The sequence below is a fragment of the Macadamia integrifolia genome, unplaced genomic scaffold (genome assembly GCF_013358625.1).
Source record: "Macadamia integrifolia cultivar HAES 741 unplaced genomic scaffold, SCU_Mint_v3 scaffold1901, whole genome shotgun sequence".
Taxonomy (NCBI): domain Eukaryota; kingdom Viridiplantae; phylum Streptophyta; class Magnoliopsida; order Proteales; family Proteaceae; genus Macadamia; species Macadamia integrifolia.
In genome coordinates, this window is record NW_024868410.1 from 86,109 (window position 1) to 103,115 (window position 17,007).

General features: G+C 38.7%; 1 protein-coding gene across 1 annotated transcript; it reads right to left on the reverse strand.

Annotated features, from left to right (window-relative positions):
* Window positions 1–13,436: 13,436 nt before the first annotated feature.
* Window positions 13,437–16,480, reverse strand: LOC122065144. The gene is made up of 2 exons (XM_042628951.1): window positions 16,152–16,480; window positions 13,437–15,159 (listed from the first exon to the last, which is right to left on the reverse strand). Exon 2 carries the CDS (start codon window positions 15,154–15,156, stop codon window positions 13,594–13,596), a length of 1,563 nt encoding a protein of 520 aa, XP_042484885.1. The 5' UTR covers window positions 15,157–15,159; window positions 16,152–16,480; the 3' UTR covers window positions 13,437–13,593.
* Window positions 16,481–17,007: the final 527 nt, after the last annotated feature.

Here is a 17,007-nt window from a genome sequence, read left to right on the forward strand (position 1 = left end):
AAGATCTTTCTCCCAAAAATCCCTCACTCTGAGACAAAGAAGAGAGAGAGAATCGTACCTTTACTGTTCGTGCGCCTACAACCAAAATCCTTAACCAGCTTGCTTGCAAACAAGTGGAGAGAGAAGAGAACAGGAGATGAAGAAGGGAAATAGGAAGAAGAAATGATAAGAAGGGGCAAAAAGGGTTAGTGTTGGCTCTTGCGTCGAAGTGAGGGAGTGGAGAGAAGCAACAGTGACAGTGAAGAGCGGAAATTTGGGGTTTGTGCTCTCCTCTCCCGTAAAAAATGTTTAGAAGGAAGAGTGAAAGCAGGATGAGAAAATTGGAATTTTAAGGACACAAAAGCAATACATGTGGGTCACCTTAGAAATGCTGTTGATGTGGGTAGGGATAAAGATACTTCAAAATCAGATTCTCACTGAGGTTTTGGGTTTTTTTTTTTTTTCTTAAGTAAAATATGAATTTATTGAGAGGAGGAAAGTGATATGGCCATGGCCTCTAGATTACATGATTCTTGAAGCCAAGAAGTAGGCCTTCGTAGCTGGAGAGTCAGTAATATTGTTAATCTCTTTACATATATGTGAAACATTACAATCCAAAAAGTAGGTACTAAGATGATGTATATCCTAAATAATAGGAGCAACTCCTATAAGAGCTGGTTTGGAGGTTTCTATAATGACGTTAACAAGCTCCATTTTAGCAGTCTTCACTTAAACATTGTCATGGTATTCCTCAATATAGTGGAAGAGAGCATTACGAATCAAATTAGCTTCCCCAATAAGGATGATCCCAAACTATGTGGTTTAGGAGACCGCTAACCTACACATGCCTTAATAATCACGAACCATGACACTCGGTTTAGTGAGGGAGAATTTGTGAAGAAAAGAAAAAATATATATAAGAGGAAGAAAAAGAAGAATAAGTGGTATTAAATCTTGTCTTTATATTTCGTATTGGGTGTTAGTGTATGATGTCTTCTATTCCGTCGCAGTTTAATCCAGGGAGTACTGGTGCAGCACCTAGACAGGCAGGACGGCGGTCCCGCTAGCCGGTTAGTAGGTCGTGGGGGTTGCAAGGGGGGCAGAAGGCCCCCTGCATAGCAGGGGGTGTAGGGGGGCACAGCCCCCTGCTTGAATTTTTTATTTGAGGGCAATTGTAGTTTAATCCGGATTAAGATTTTTTTTTCGCTATATATTTGTAGCGAGGGTTTCTTTCTCTGTAATGCAAGCAATACTGAGAGGTGTGAGGACGAGCGCTGTAACCCTATTCTCCATTGATAGTGAAGCAGGATCTCATCTCACCGGGGACGTAGGCAACCTTGCCAAACCTCGTAAAATCCGTGTGTATTGTTTGTTTTGTTTTTCTGTTATCTTCTACATCGTTTTAGGGTTGCGTTTCTACAAATTGGTATTAGAGCTCTAGGTTTCCGTTTTCTAGGGTTTACTATCACGATAGCAGGGAAGGGATCGAATGTCAAGTATGACATCGAGAGGTTTAATGGGAAGAACAATTTCACCCTCTGGCGTCAAAGGATGAAGGATCTTCTGATATAGCAAGGTTTGGCGAAAATGTTGTTGGGAAAGTCGAAGAAACCTGCAAAAATTACTGACGAAGATTGGGAAGAGATGGAAGAAAAAGCGGTAAGTGCTATTCGATTAAATCTTTCTGATGATGCCCTACAATATGTTGTGGGTATCGAATCTGCACTGCAGTTATGGACAAAACTTGAAAGCATCTACATGACGAAGTCCTTAACGAACAAGTTGTTCATGAAGAAGCAATTGTATTCTCTACAGATGGAGGAAGGTACGAATCTATTAGAGCATCTTAACATGTTCAATCAGATCATAAGTAAACTTATAAATCTGGAGGTTAAGATCGAGGATGAAGACAAGGCGTTACTATTGCTGTCGTCGCTCCCAGAATCATATGATCACCTAGTAACGACTTTCTTATACGGGAAGGAGACCCTTGAGATGGATGAAGTCGTAGCTGCCCTCATGTCCAATGACACAAGGAAGAAAGCCAGTAGTACGAAATCTCAAGGAGAAGGTTTTTTCGACGGTGACAAGGAGCAGGAAAGAGGGAGATCAAATCAGAAGGGATCTGGGAAGAGACGATCGAAATCAAAAGGGGCAAAGACAAAGGTCTCTTGTTACTATTGTAAGAAGAAAGGTCATATGAAGAGAGAATGCTTGAAGAGGAAGACGGACTTAAAGAAGAAAGGTGTAGATAAGGCATCTGAGGAAGCTAGCGTGGCTGACAGTTCAGATGGAGATGATGGAGATGTACTCTTTATATCATCAGGTAAGAATCAACCTTCTGATTCTTGGATTTTAGATTCTGGATGTTCATATCACATGTGTCCACATAAGGATTGGTTTAATACATATCAACCATATAATGGTGGGTCTGTTCTAATAGGGAATGATGCCATATGCAAGACCATTGGGATAAGCACTATCAAAATCAAAATATTTGATGGGATAGTAAGAACCTTAGCAGATGTGAGACATGTACCAGAATTAAGGAAAAACTTAATATCTTTGGGGGCACTTGACTCAAATGGCTGCAAGTACATAGCAGAAGGTGGAGTTCTCAAAGTTATTAAGGGTGTAATGATTGTCATGAAGGGACAGTTAGCAGGAAACCTATACAGACTCATAGGGAGCACAGTTATAGGTAGAGTATCTGTGACTACAGATGTAGTATTTAATACAGATGATACCTATCTGTGGCATATGTGGTTAGGACATATGGGAGAAAGAGGATTGATGGAGCTTCATAAAAGGAAAATGTTGAAGGGAGTCAAAACTTGTAAACTGAACTTCTGCAAGTATTGTGTGTTCGAAAAACAGTGCAATGTTAGTTTCAAAACTGTAAAACATAAGGGTAAAGGGGTGCTTGATTATGTACACAGCGATGTATGGGGTCCTTCAACAATAAAATCTAAAGGTGGGATAGAATACTTCGTGACCTTTGTTGATGATTACTCAAGGAAAGTCTGGATCTACTTCATGAAGCATAAAAGTGAGGTGTTCACTAAATTTAAGGAATGGAAGACTGAGGTAGAAAGGAAGACAGGAAAGAAAATTAAATACTTGAGAACAGATAATGGAGGAGAGTACACATACAAGCCGTTTCTAGAATTGTGCAAAGCTGAAGGGATTACATGTCACTTCACAGTTTCAAAGACACCACAGCAAAATGGTGTAGCTGAAAGGATGAATAGAACACTTCTAGAAAGAGCTCGGAGTATGATGCTGAATGCAGGGTTGAGCAAGAGATTTTGGACAGAAGCAGTGAACATGGCATGTTTCCTCATCTATAGGCCTCCATCAAAGGCAATTGATTGTAAAATTCCTGAAGAGGTATGGATAGGAAAACCAGTAGATTATTCTATTCTAAAAATATTTGGTTATCCAGCCTATGCGCATATTGAGAGTGAGCAGCGTTCCAAGTTAGACTCAAAGTCTAATCAGTGTATCTTTCTTGGTTTTAAGAAAGGTGTAAAGGGATTCAAGTTGTGGGATCCAAGTTCACAGAAAGTTGTGGTTAGCAGAGACGTTGTGTTTGATGAGTCTCATATAGTGAAGTCAAATAACAATTCACAAGCAGTTAATGAAAATAAAGAAGGTTCTACTGTGCAGGTGGAGTTAGGTGAGTTAGAAATAACAAGAGAGAATGAGTCATCAAGTGACTTACCAGGACAACAGGAAGCAGTAGAAGTTCCCTATATTGTGGCAAAGGGTAAAGGGAAGCGTACTCACAAAGCACCTATGAGATACGGGTTTGAGGACATGGTTGCCTATGCCCTCACTATAGGTACAGGTGATCCATCTTCCTACCATGATGCTTTGAGTGATGCATAGTATAATAAATGGATGACAGCTATGATGGAGGAAATAGAATCTCTACAGAAGAACAAGACTTGGGAGATTGTGGAAAAACCCAAGGGAAGAAAAATCATTGGGTGTAAATGGATCTTTCGTAAGAAATATGCAGCATTTGAGAAAGAGAGTAAAAGGTATAAGGCCAGACTTGTAACCAAAGGCTATGCACAGAAGGAGGGGATAGACTACAATGAAATATTCTCTCCAGTGGTGAAACACACTTCGATCTGGGTACTACTTGCTTTGGTGGCCATGTATGATTTAGAGCTTGAACAACTTGATGTGAAAACTGCATTTCTTCATAGTGACTTGGAGGAACAGATTTACATGGAGCAGCCTGAAGGTTTCAAGGTACAGGGAAAGGAATGCCATGTTTGTCTGCTTAATAGGTTGCTTTATGGCCTTAAGCAATCTCCTAGGCAGTGGTACAAACGCTTTGATTCCCACATGATGAAGATTGGCTATACAAGAAGTGAGTATGATAGTTGTGTTTATTATAAAGTGTCAAGTGATAATTCCATTATTTTGTTGATTCTTTATGTTGATGACATGCTCATTGCTGCAAAGAACAAACATGATATAGTCTCTTTGAAGTTTTTGTTGAGTGCTGAATTTGAGATGAAGGATCTTGGTGCCGCTAAGAAGATCCTTGACATGGAAATCCTTACAGATAGAAATGCAGGAAAACTTTGGGTAACTCAGAAGAGGTATATTGAAAAGGTGCTAGAGCGTTTCAATATGGAAAAGGCTAAGCCGGTTAGCACTCCGTTAGCTGGCCACTTCAAGTTATCTGAAAGGGAATGCCCTACAACACATGAGGAGGTGGAGCAGATGTCTCAAGTCCCTTATGCTAGCGCAGTTGGGAGTCTCATGTATGCTATGGTTTGTAGCAGGCCGAATTTGTCTCATGCAGTCAGTGTTGTTAGCAAATACATGAGTAATCCAGGGAAGGAGCATTGGAATGCAATTAAGTGGATCTTCAGATATTTAAGCAAGACTAAAGATATAGGTGTTATGTTCAGTGGCAAGGGAAGTTCTACAGAATTGGCAGGTTATGTTGATTCTGATTATGCTGGTGATTTAGACAAGAGGAGGTCTACTACAGGGTATGTGTTTATATTGGCTGGTGGAGCTATATCATGGAGGGCGATGCTTCAGTCTACAATTGCATTGTCCACTACAGAGGTAGAGTATATGGCAGCAGTTGAGGCTGCCAAGGAAGGAGTCTGGTTGGCTGGACTAGTTCGTGAGTTGGGATTGGAGCAAGGAGGTACAGTGTTACATTGTGACAGTCAGAGTGCCATACATCTTGCAAAGAATCAGGTGCTTTATGCAAGGACAAAGCATATTGATGTGAGATTTCATAAGATCAGGGAGCTTGTGTCAGAAGGCAGTATTCACTTGAGAAAAATTCATACAAATCTCAATCCTGCAGATATGTTTACAAAGCCAGTTACTACAGAGAAGTTCGAGTCCTGTTTGGACTTGATTAATATTACTCATTGTTGAAGATGAGGGACGCACCAAACAGGTGCGGGTTTGTACCTCTAATGAGGTACAATGATAAAGACGTCTACAAGTTATCTTTACAGGAGGCTCGATAGAATTCAAGCCAAGGTGGAGATTGTTGGTGTATGATGTCTTGTATTCCGTCACAGTTTAATCCAGGGAGTACTGGTGTAGCACCTAGACAAGCAGTGATCTCATCTCACTGGGGACGTAGGCAACCTTGCCGAACCTCGTAAAATCCGTGTGCATTGTTTGTTTTGTTTTTCCGTTATCTTCTGCATCGTTTTAGGGTTGCGTTTCTACATTGGGATGCAACCGCTCTAGATCGTATCTCTCGAAGCGAAATGATCATGCAGCCTCCTTAGATTGTGTCATTGAAGAAGATGATCTAGAAAATTTGAAGGAAGCACCAGAGTTAAGGAAAAAAAGACGAGGAACTTCATTGGGTAGACACTTGAATTTTTGTTTTATGTATGATGTCTTGTATTCCGTCACAGTTTAATCCAAGAAATACTGGTGCAGGCGTCTCAACAATTAGAGTTTTTCGCTATATATTTATAGCGAGTGTTTCTTTTTCTGTAATACAAACAATACTGAGAGGTGTGAAGAATGAGCGTTGTAACCCTATTCTCTATTGATAGTAAAGCATGATCTCATGTCATTGAGGACGTAGGCAACCCTGTCGAACCTTATAAATCTGTGTGCATTGCTTGTTCTTTTTTTTTTATTATTTTTTTGTATCATTTTAGGATTGCGTTCCTATAAAAAGTCACCATATAAAGTTTTCTTCTATTTTCTTTGTTTGGCTGATTGAATAATCTGATGCCTCTTGAAAAATCGTAGGATGATCTGACAAGTTGATTTTTGATGTTTTGGTCTTTTTGTACTCTCTTTGTTTTGTCCGGGGCTTAGTGTCTCTATCCTTGTAATTTCAATTTTTTTCTTTTAATTTTTGATATATTTATTTATTCACTAAAAAAAATACGTGTGGGTCAGGTAAAAAAGAAAACGCGTGAAAGAAAAAGAAGAATCTTTATCAAAAAAAAAAAGAGAAAGGAAAAGAAGAAAACATGGGCCACGAAAGGCAAACAACAAAAATGAGTGGAATAAAAAGAATGAAAAAGGCACGTAAACTAACTTTAATAATGCAAAAGCAATCATGTGGTGGATGAGAAAAACTGTGAAAACAAGGACAAGAAAAATTCAAAAGCAACTCTATGGGCATCTGGGCATGTGAGTTGTGAGGAGAACAGGAAAGTAATTTCATTATGATTTCTCTTTCACACCGAGATGTCATGGTAGCTTCAATAAGAATCAATCACCTCCAATTCTACTATAGCTTACGCAACTAATAACCCAATTTTCTCACCATTGAATGGGTTTCAACTAAACGTGGCCCCCCATTGACAGAAACACAATCAGTATAAAAAAGAAACTTGTGTAGAGCTCCTACTTCACCTACATGCATTAATAAAATATTGTGTGCAGTATATTATCCACACTAGTTCATCTTTCTAAGGATGTCAATTTGAAACGAAACTGAATATCGAATTCAAAATCGAGTCAAATTAACTGAATCGAATCGAATCATTAACTCAATTTTATATCGGTTCTAATTTTGATATTATAATTTGCTTTGGCTTGATTCTAATTTCAGTTTAGAAATCGTCGGTTCCAACCAAAACCAAACCGAACCATCTATTAAAGATAGAAAATACAAGAATCAATTAAATGCACTAATTAAATAGTAAATAATAAATACCAAAAGTCAAGAGGTGAGGAATGTGAGGAAATCAATTACCCCACAAGCTAAGGTCCCTTGAGGATGAGTAATTTGCATGAAAACTTGACAGCATCCTAGCCAACTATGAAGAATATTTGGAGGTGCAGCAGACCCACCAAACAGAAGTTCATATTTTCTTTGCATTTTCTTGCAGAAGAAAATAAAGATACAACAAAATTCAAAACCTTATCTCAACTTAACGGGGTCGGCTACGTGGAGATTCTAAGCAAAGACGAATGCGAGGACCCATGCAAAAAAGTTGACAGGTTGGGACTTATGGGTACCATGCTGTGGCATCAATCCATCATAAATTTTCTGATGGTTTAGACTAGGTGAGTTAAAGGAATTAGAATATTTCTAAACTTTCATTTCATTTTCTAACATTTGCTGCAATCAGCTGTTAAAGAATCATCATTGGATAACAGTTCAGTTTTCTGCAGATGAAGTCACAACTGACAAGTGATGCTAGAGTGGGAACTTAAAAGATCTTTCTCGCTAAAGAGGAAAACTGGATCCTACACTGTGTCAAAAGCAGGGTATGAAGAACAAGAGGAGGTCTCTATTACCTTGCTACTTTTTCTTTCTATGGACTAATAATGTAGTAGAAAGATGCCTTCAAAGTCCTCTCTCTACAATGAGTCTTGTAATTGAAGGTGAAAATATGTGATACTATTCTCTTATTCTGGTTGATCAATCCAGTCAATGGGCTAAGTAAGGAGAGACTACTAAAACCAAGTGACTCAGCTTAGCTCCAGTCAGTGTTCTGTTGGTAACAGCAAACTTTTTTATTTTTTATTTTTAGCTAGGCACACAAAAGCAACCTTGTGGGTTAGGCAAAAAAGAAATAAATTTTGAAATTAACTTTAATAATGCAAAAGCACTCATGGTGAGATGAGAAAAAGAGTGAAAAAAAAGGCCAAGAAAAATTCAAAAGTTATTGTATGGGCCATGTGAGTTGTGAGAAAGAAAACAGTAAGTGCGATTTCATCAGGATTTCTTTTTACAGAACCACTAGTGCCACTGCCGACGCATTTCCACTTCTTTTAAATGTGGCTGTGTCTACTGCCTACTAGATTGGATCGGCCATGATCGAACAAAAATGCTCCTGATTTTAAATGTGGCTGTGTCTTCTTTTAAATGTTTAAAATCAATTTTCCATCCATCAATATGGCTAAGAATTGGTTGGGATCATTCAAGGCCAATATTGATCCAACCGATTCTTATCCATCCGGTCCAATTCCTCAAACCATGTACTAGAGCTGTTCTTAAATTTGGGTAAATGCCCCTCTTAGGCTCTTACTATTATTACGGCACCGTTTGACAACATTTCGTTTCTGTCGTTTCTGCGTTTTCTTGTTCCTAGAAACGGAGAAACAGCCTAAATAGCGTTTGATAAAGTTGTTCCATTTCACCCGTTTCTATAAACATCAATCAAAATTTACGCCTATTTACAATTCTAGAAATGATTTTGACGAAATAAGTCTAACTTGTTTTGTCGTTTCTAGAAACGGATTTGAGAGAGAGAGAGAAAAAAAAAAAAAAAAAAGCTTTTGCGCCCGATAAATCTCTCAACTTTTTAAACCTAAAAAGAGGCAACCATACCTTCTCTCCCTTTTACGCATCTGATGATATTATTGGGTTTTTTAGTGGCATATGTCTGCAAAAACATTTCGAAAAACATGTTTATCAAACACTAAAAAATCCGTTTTTGTTTCTTAAAACGTGAAAAGCCGCTTCTACTGTTTTTAGACACAGAAAGAGCAGAAACGTTATCAAACGGTGCCTAAGTGTGTTTAGGGGGTATTTTATGAAAGAAAAAGGACATGTCATTAAATTGTACGTGAAGAATCATTACACCTATGGGAAGTTGATGCTGACATTCACCCCGGGTTGGCTATGTTCTAAGAACGCCCTAATAAGGAGAGATGAGCTTTAAAATGAGGCACCTTCTTGTTAGTTAGCCAACAACTATAAGGTGCCTCTTTCTAAAGTCCGAACAAACCTTTGCATTTTTTTACTGCATTCAAATTTGGACAGCTGGGAATAAAATAGAATAAAACCGAAACAATGGTCACCTATCCAAGTAGGCAAGTATGCGACCCATAAAACGGTATCCAAATTCAAAACTGTAACAAACAAGAACTGAAGTGGCGTCTCTTTTCTAGGACAGCATGAAACCCCTGAAGCACAACCATCCTGAAACCTATTAGGAAGAGATAATACAATAGTGCGATCAGTGAACTCAGGCTAGCATCAAAGTTTGTCCACATTATATAACAAAACTTAAACAAATTTAGATAAAAAAAAACACAAAATAAACTATAGGGCGTAATACATAAATTTAATAGATTTTCATTATTGATCAATGATTTTTTTCTTCTATCGTTAAAACAAAGAAAGTTGTTACTAGAGTATCCACATAACAGTTCTCCCCTTGTTCGCTTTGCAGAGGACGATATTCCAAGGCTTTGGAACAACGTATGAGAAGTGAGAGTCACTGCCTCACTGGTGAGTCCTAGCCAATCTACAAGGGGTGTTGTCATCACCATTGGTGGTGGAATTCTTGGGTCGCTCTCCTCATCTCCATCATATGTTGCTAGTGGAGGTGGAAGAAGCTCTGCTGGTGGAGGGCATCCATCTGTCTCTTCTATAATTGGTTTTTCTGGTTATTTTATTTTATTTTATTTTTTATTTTATTATTATTTTTTAAGCCTTGAATGATAGGGCCGGTCCGGGGGAGGGGGTTTGTGTCAGGGCCCAAGGGTGGGGCATGGGGCTGGTAAATGTCAGGGTATGGGCAGGAATAGGGCGGACCTAGAATTGCACATAGTGGGTGGGGTATGTGGTGGGGAACAATGGGCCGGGTAGAGGAGTTTGGGTAGCGTGATGTGGTGGGCTAGGAAGGGAGAGAGATACCAGAACGATGAGGGAAGAGGAAGAAGGAGGAGTCAGAACAACAGATATAAAAGGGTAAAAAAGGGAAGCGAGAGAAGAGAGAGGGGGGAAAGTGTAAGAAGAGAACATTAATGTAAATAAGTGTAAAAAAAGGGCAACATATATAATTACTACAATAAAAGCAATGTAGAAACAAAATATAGATATAAATAAGGGTTAAAAAAAAAAAATGAAAGAAGTATAATTACAATGATAACTATCTCAGTTACAAATAGACTTCCCCTAAATAAATTCGAGAGCCTTCTTTCCATCATTGTTGTATGAATTTATTTTCTCTGTTTTTAAAACAAAGAAAGTTGTTGCTAGAGCATCAACATAACAATTCTGCACATGCTGGCTTTGTTCGAAAAAGACATTGACCAAAGCATTGTTGCGAAAAGTATTGCAGGCTTTTGTTATTTTCCCAATAAAACAGAATTCATTGAACCTGAAAGCACAATCGTTACCCAGAGCTTCATGTACAATCCAGGTAGCATATTTCTCACTTTTACCTGTGAAAGTCCCAGGGAATGCGACATCTCATTGTTCAATATCTATTGCACATTCATTCTTATCAAATTGCACTAACTTAAAAGGATTATGCAGTACAAAATCCTTATCATAATATCGAACTATATTGTCAAACCAACCCTGGAATATTGGAGGCTTGGAGGCAATAAATTCAAACTTGAGATATGTCTCCTTCTCATTAACAAAGGTTCGATTCATCCTAAGCAAAAACTCTAAGAAATTGGTCTGGTCACCTAAGACTCAAGAAGGGGCGAATTTGATACCTGCAGGACTTATTAAAGGCTCCTCCTTTTGAAATATACCTGCCCCATTGGCATTGACGAACCAAAACCTTTTATCATTAAGGTTATGTTTGCCTACTTGAAGTTTAACCATGATCTCATCTGGCAAGTTCACATGAACTCTTGTCAAAACACCCTTGAACATCCCCACCATTGGAATATTGAAATACCCATAGAAGATGGAGTTTCCATCAATGTTATCGATTGATTTTGTACCTATCTTCTTCTGCTTAAGCTCAGCCACATCTACTGTAGAATCCTGAAAGATAATTGGGAGGTCCTCCTCGTTCATCAAATGGAAATCCCTGACTATAACACTACCATCAATAAAGAAGCGGGACTCCATAAAGCCTTTTAAGGTAAAGAGACCCTTAATGAGACGGGCTGGAGTCGTTGGACTATTCGTTTCCATGCCAATGCTTAAGCCGGTACATTTGTTAAATATACCTACTATCGAAGCCAGTATTTCATTCGCCGCTACCAAGAAAGTGGCACCGAGTTCTTTGTGAAGGATAAAATCATGTAACATCCTCAAAAAAGATTCTGGATCTTCACTTGCCGGTGGTTCAAGACCCAAGTCAACAAACACTTTCTTCATTGAGTTTGTGATCGCAACCATAGTTCGTCGGAATACAGCATTGGTATTGTCCGCAAGGCTTTGCAATTCATTAAGTGCACCATTCTTCTTCGCCAATTCAGCCTTGGTATCGTTCAGGAGGCTTTTCAATTTATGAAGCTCATCATTCTTCTTCGCCAATTCAGCCTTAGTATTGTTCAGGAGGCTTTGCAATTCGTTCACTGCTTGCGGCTTTGGCAACGGTATATTCTAGAAACCAAAAGCGCCCAATGGTACCACCGTTTCCAGAACAAAGTTATCATACTGACATTCAAGTAATTCACCATCGTCATCACGTTTTTGGACACGTACAATAGCCTTTCCCTGGCGGTTTACTCGAAAGTTCTTAGAACACAAGAACCTCTTGAAATCATCACTCTTTGGCCCGTCGTAGATGACAGCTTTGCTTTGTGTCAATTCTAATGGTTCAGAAAAGAGGTCTACCGAGAAGACCTCTAACTTTGCGTTCACAAAAAAATTATCATTCGATGACCAACTCATTTTCTATTCAAAAATAAACATAGACAAGCAATCAAAAAAAAGCAACGGAATTGAGATATTCAAAACAATCACAATGAAGCGAATTGCAGAAAACAGAGCACACAGTAACCATTAATTATAATTATCTTTCCCAGGAATGTGCAAGCTATTCCTAAGTAAAAGAACACTGTGACTTATGTAGAAAGAAGCGAAGAAACAACTACATAAACCTAACACTAAAAGGCAATAATTGATTAAACGATGATGCCTCATAGGCAAACTTATAACCCAAAACCTCATTCCATGAAGATATGATGACTTAAGTTCAGGAGAATTACGTACCTTGAAAAAACAAGCGAATCAAACAAGGAGAGAAAAAGCAGAAGTGGGTAATGCAAAGGACTGGGCGCTTGGTGGTTGGAGGTGCCTAGGGAGAGAGCCTTCAGAGAGTGGTTTTGTAGAGAGATATCAGAAGAAGAACTTGAAGTTAGGGACATTCGGTTTTTTACTTTTATCACAGGCTTGGAACGGGATTCTGGACTGGTTTCAGCAATTTCGGATCTACAGATTTTTTACTTTTACCACACTCTTGGAACGGGATTCAGAACTCGTTTGAGCAGTTTGGGGCAATTGGTTATTTTATTATATTTTATTTTATGTTTTAGGAAATACCACTCTCCTCCCTGAACTATGGTAAAATATCAACTTAACTCAACATCTTTTCAAAAATATCACTCACCTCCCCTCCAAGAAAAATATTTTATCTAACGATCCCAACCTTTAGAAATCGCTGTTAAATCAACTGATTTTTTTCTTTTAATCCCCAAAATACCCTTACGAGTTAAAACCCCAAGATACCCTTAATTCGATTTCTCTAATCGCCTCCTTTGTTCAATGGAATGCGGTATCTTCATCATTTCCTCCCCTACCTCTGCCTCTGCCTTCATTCCCACATATTCATCCCTTACATTCTTCCTCAACCAGTCTGACATGCTCGTCTGTGGCATCCCCTCATCCAACAACTCTTCGTTTAGAGTCTCTATCTTGTATATCTCAAAATCTCGATTCGTTGTTGGGTAGTTTCGTGAGAACTAATTTCCATTGCCGTTCTTGTTCTGTAAGCCAACATCGATGAATAGCCGTATTTATTCTTCAAGTACTTGTCACTCTTCTTCTCTGAAGAAGCTCTTGGCGGTTGAAGAAGCACATCTTCCAGACCATTCAATGCTGCCCCCTTGGCTTCCGATGACAATGTGCGGAGGTGCCGCTTTGTCGGTGAATTGGTCTCAACAGGGCCAGTCTTCTTCATCACCAAGACCGTGGATTTGAATTGCCTGAGATACATGATGTTGTGGATTCTTTTCTCCTCTTTTTTAATACAATTATCTTTTAGCAAAAATAAAATAAAATATGGCAATATAATACTATATGTATCATTTTCCATAATACTGCTATATAATAGCATGTGTTGTATGTACAAAAACTAGTACGAAATCATTACAGTTCAGGCATATATATTTACCATATAACAAACTAAAACAAAAGTATAAAATAAACCATAGGTCCTTTTAAACAAACTTTGGAGACTTCTGATTATCATCGTGAACACGCGATCTTACTTTCTCTGTTTTCAAAACAAAGAAAGTTGTTGCTAAAGCATCAACATAGCAGTTCTCCCTGTGTTGGCTTTGTTCAAAAAACAAGTTGACAAGAGCATTCATACGGAAAGTGCCGGAGGTTTTTGTTATTTTTCCCACAAAACAGAAGTCATTGAATGTGAAAGCACAATCGCGGCCCAAAGCTGCCTCCACAATAAAAGAGGAATCATTCTCCCCAAATTGTTTTGCGGTTGACACAGGTAAATAAACTTCTCGTTGCACAATATCTGTTGTAGGTGTATTCACATCAAATTGCACCATCTTAAAAGGACAAAACAATACACCTTCCTTAATATGATAAAGAACAGTATTATCAGAAGGAGCTCCTGGTCCTGAATACTTGCCAGCAATAAAGTCAAATTTGAGATATGTCCCCTTCTCATTAACAAAGATTCTATTCATCCTACGGAAAAACCCCACATAGTCGGTCCGGTCACCTAAGACCCGAGAAGGGGTGAATTTGATATCTTCAGGACGCAAAAGCTCTATTTGAAATATACTTGCACCGTTGGCCTTGACAAACCAAAACCTCTTATCATTAAGGTTATGTTTGCCTACTTGAAGTTTCACCATGATCTCATCTGGCAAGTTCACATGAACTCTCGTCAAAATACCCTTGAACATCCCCACCATTGGAATGTTGAAATACCCGTAGAAGATGGAGTTTTCGTCGATGTTATCCATTGATTTCGTACCTATTTTCTTCTGCTTCAGCTCTGCCACATCTGCTGTAGAATCCCGAAATATAATTGGGAGATCGTCCTTGTTCATTAGACGGAAATCCTCGACAATAACACTACCATCAATAAAGAAGTGGGAATCCATGAAGCCTTTTAAGGTAAATAGACTCTCAATAAGACGGGCTGGATTACGAATATTTGTTTCCATGCCAATGCTTAAGCCACTACGTTTCTCAAATAGACTTGTAATCGAGGCCAATATCCCATTCGCGGCTACAAAGAAAGTGGCATTGAATTCATTGTGAAGGATCAAATTATGTAGCATCTCAAGAAACTTCAACACAGACTTTGGGTCTCCACTTTCTGGTGGCTCAAGACCAAAGTCAACAAACACTCTCTTCATTGAGTTTGTGATTGCAACAATAGACAGTCGGAACTGTTCAGGATTCCAATCTTGATCAATCTTTTGCTTCTTTAATTCATTCATCTCATCATCCTTCTTTGCCAATTCAACCTTGGTACTGTCTAGGAGGCTTCGCAATTCATTAAGCTCATCATTCTTCCCCACCAATTCAGCTTTGGTATTTTCCAGCAGACTTCGCAATTCATTAAGCTCATCATTCTTCTTTGCCAATTCAGCCTTGGTATTGTCTAGAAGGTTTTGAAATTCGTTCACCACTTGTGGCTTCTGTAACAGTAGATTTGGGAAACCAAAAGGGCCCATTGGTACCACTCTTTCTAGAAAGGAGGAATCATGCTGACATTCAAAAAATTCACCCTCCTCGTCACTCATTTCCTATTAAAAATAAACAGAAAAAACAATCATAAAGCAATAGGATTGAGATACTCAAAACAATGCTTAACACTGAGAACCAATGTTCTCTGAAGTGTGGTGTGGGGAAGGCCTTCTTATATATAACACCCAAAGGAGGAATGAAATCACCATGCAAAACAATGGGCCATCTTGTAGACTAGACGGGTAGTACTCAAGCCAAGAGATCAAAGGAGGCACTTTGGACACTAAAATCAATGAAATAAATAATGTATATAAAATAACTGTATAGGTAGGGGAAGATGGTCTATGGAGAGCAGCCATTGCTCACAAGGAGTATGGACTTCTTAACTAGGAAATTTTTCATATAAGATCCACTTGTTGTATTGAGATAAGAGTTTAATTTCCTTAATAATGCAGGGCAGTCTATCATAATTCTTCAAAACTTCACTAAACGAAACTAATAGAAGTTTGATATGGATACATCAACGTGGATTAAATTTTAGGTAGGGACAAACTGTTGACAGGCCAAAGAACCTCCCATAAAAGTATTTCAAGAACAAGTTAGGGCATATGGGTACCATACTCTGGCACCAATCCATCATAAATTTTCTGATATTTTTTTTTTTTTGGTAAGGTTAATTTTCTGATAGTATAGAATAAAATTATAGGTGAGCAACATAAACTGGAATATTGCTAAAATTTCACTTCATCTTCTAACCTTTGCTTCAAACATCTGTTATACAAACTTGTGTAGCAGCTTCCCCTCCTTCAACTGTCCAGTTCAGTAACTCAAGGTAAAGGGTACCAACACAATCAACATAGCATCATGAAGAGAGATTTTATTTTCTTTTATAGGTTGCCCTTTCATTTTTTTTTTTTTTGCTCTGTAATATAATTGATCATAAAAATAAAAATAAAAATAAAAAATTGCCATCAGCAGGGAAGCGCAACCCAACACAACCACTAGATCATCCACAGAGATAGCTAAAGAAAGAAGAGAGATAGAATCGAACCTTTACTGTTCGTGCCCTGTTCGTGTATTTAGTGTTGGAGCACTTGGAACCAAAATCCCCAACCAGCTTGTTTGCAGACAATTAGTGAGAGAAGAGAGCAGGAGATGAGTAAGGGAAATAGGAAGAAGAGGCAGAGAGGGTTTCGTGCTGAAAGAGACTGACTAGAGGGAAGCAACAGGGGGGGGTTTTCACAGGAATTTATGGTTTTACCAGAGGAAAAGAGAGGATTTGAAGCGAACGGAGGAGGATTTTGTGGTGGCTCTTACAGTAAAGTGAGGGAGTGGATAGTGGAGCGAAGCAAGAAGACAGGGTTTTGTGTGGAAAGGTCAAACCCTGTGCAAAACAATGAGAAGATGCATCCCCTCATTCCCTAAAAGTGCACTTTGAAAAGGACATCAACGTAATCAGCCCTATCAGTCAATAGATTAGTGTAGGGGTGTCAATCGGTCCGGCCGGTTCGGTTTCGGTCGAGTTTAATTGGGCTTGAAGACTTTCAAAGGCTACATCGTGTCCGCCCATTTAACTAATCGGGTTTAGTTATTGAGGGCATGATACACTTTATATTTGGTCGGTCGGTCTTGGATTACAATCGGGCTACCTTAATCGGGCTTTAGTCGGGCCTTAACCGAGCTACGGACAAGTTTAATGTTAAACGGGCTTTAACCGGTTTTTAAAGAGGCCCTCTTTAAAATGTGCTATTATATTCCGGCCCACTCATGCAAGCCCAAAAAAATGACAATAAATCAATAAATGATACCAAATATAACCATTATTTAAAATGTGAACATGTCTTTACTTTTTAGTTTTTATTCTTTAATTTGGGGGGTAAAATAGGTATTCTACAATCATTAAAGGG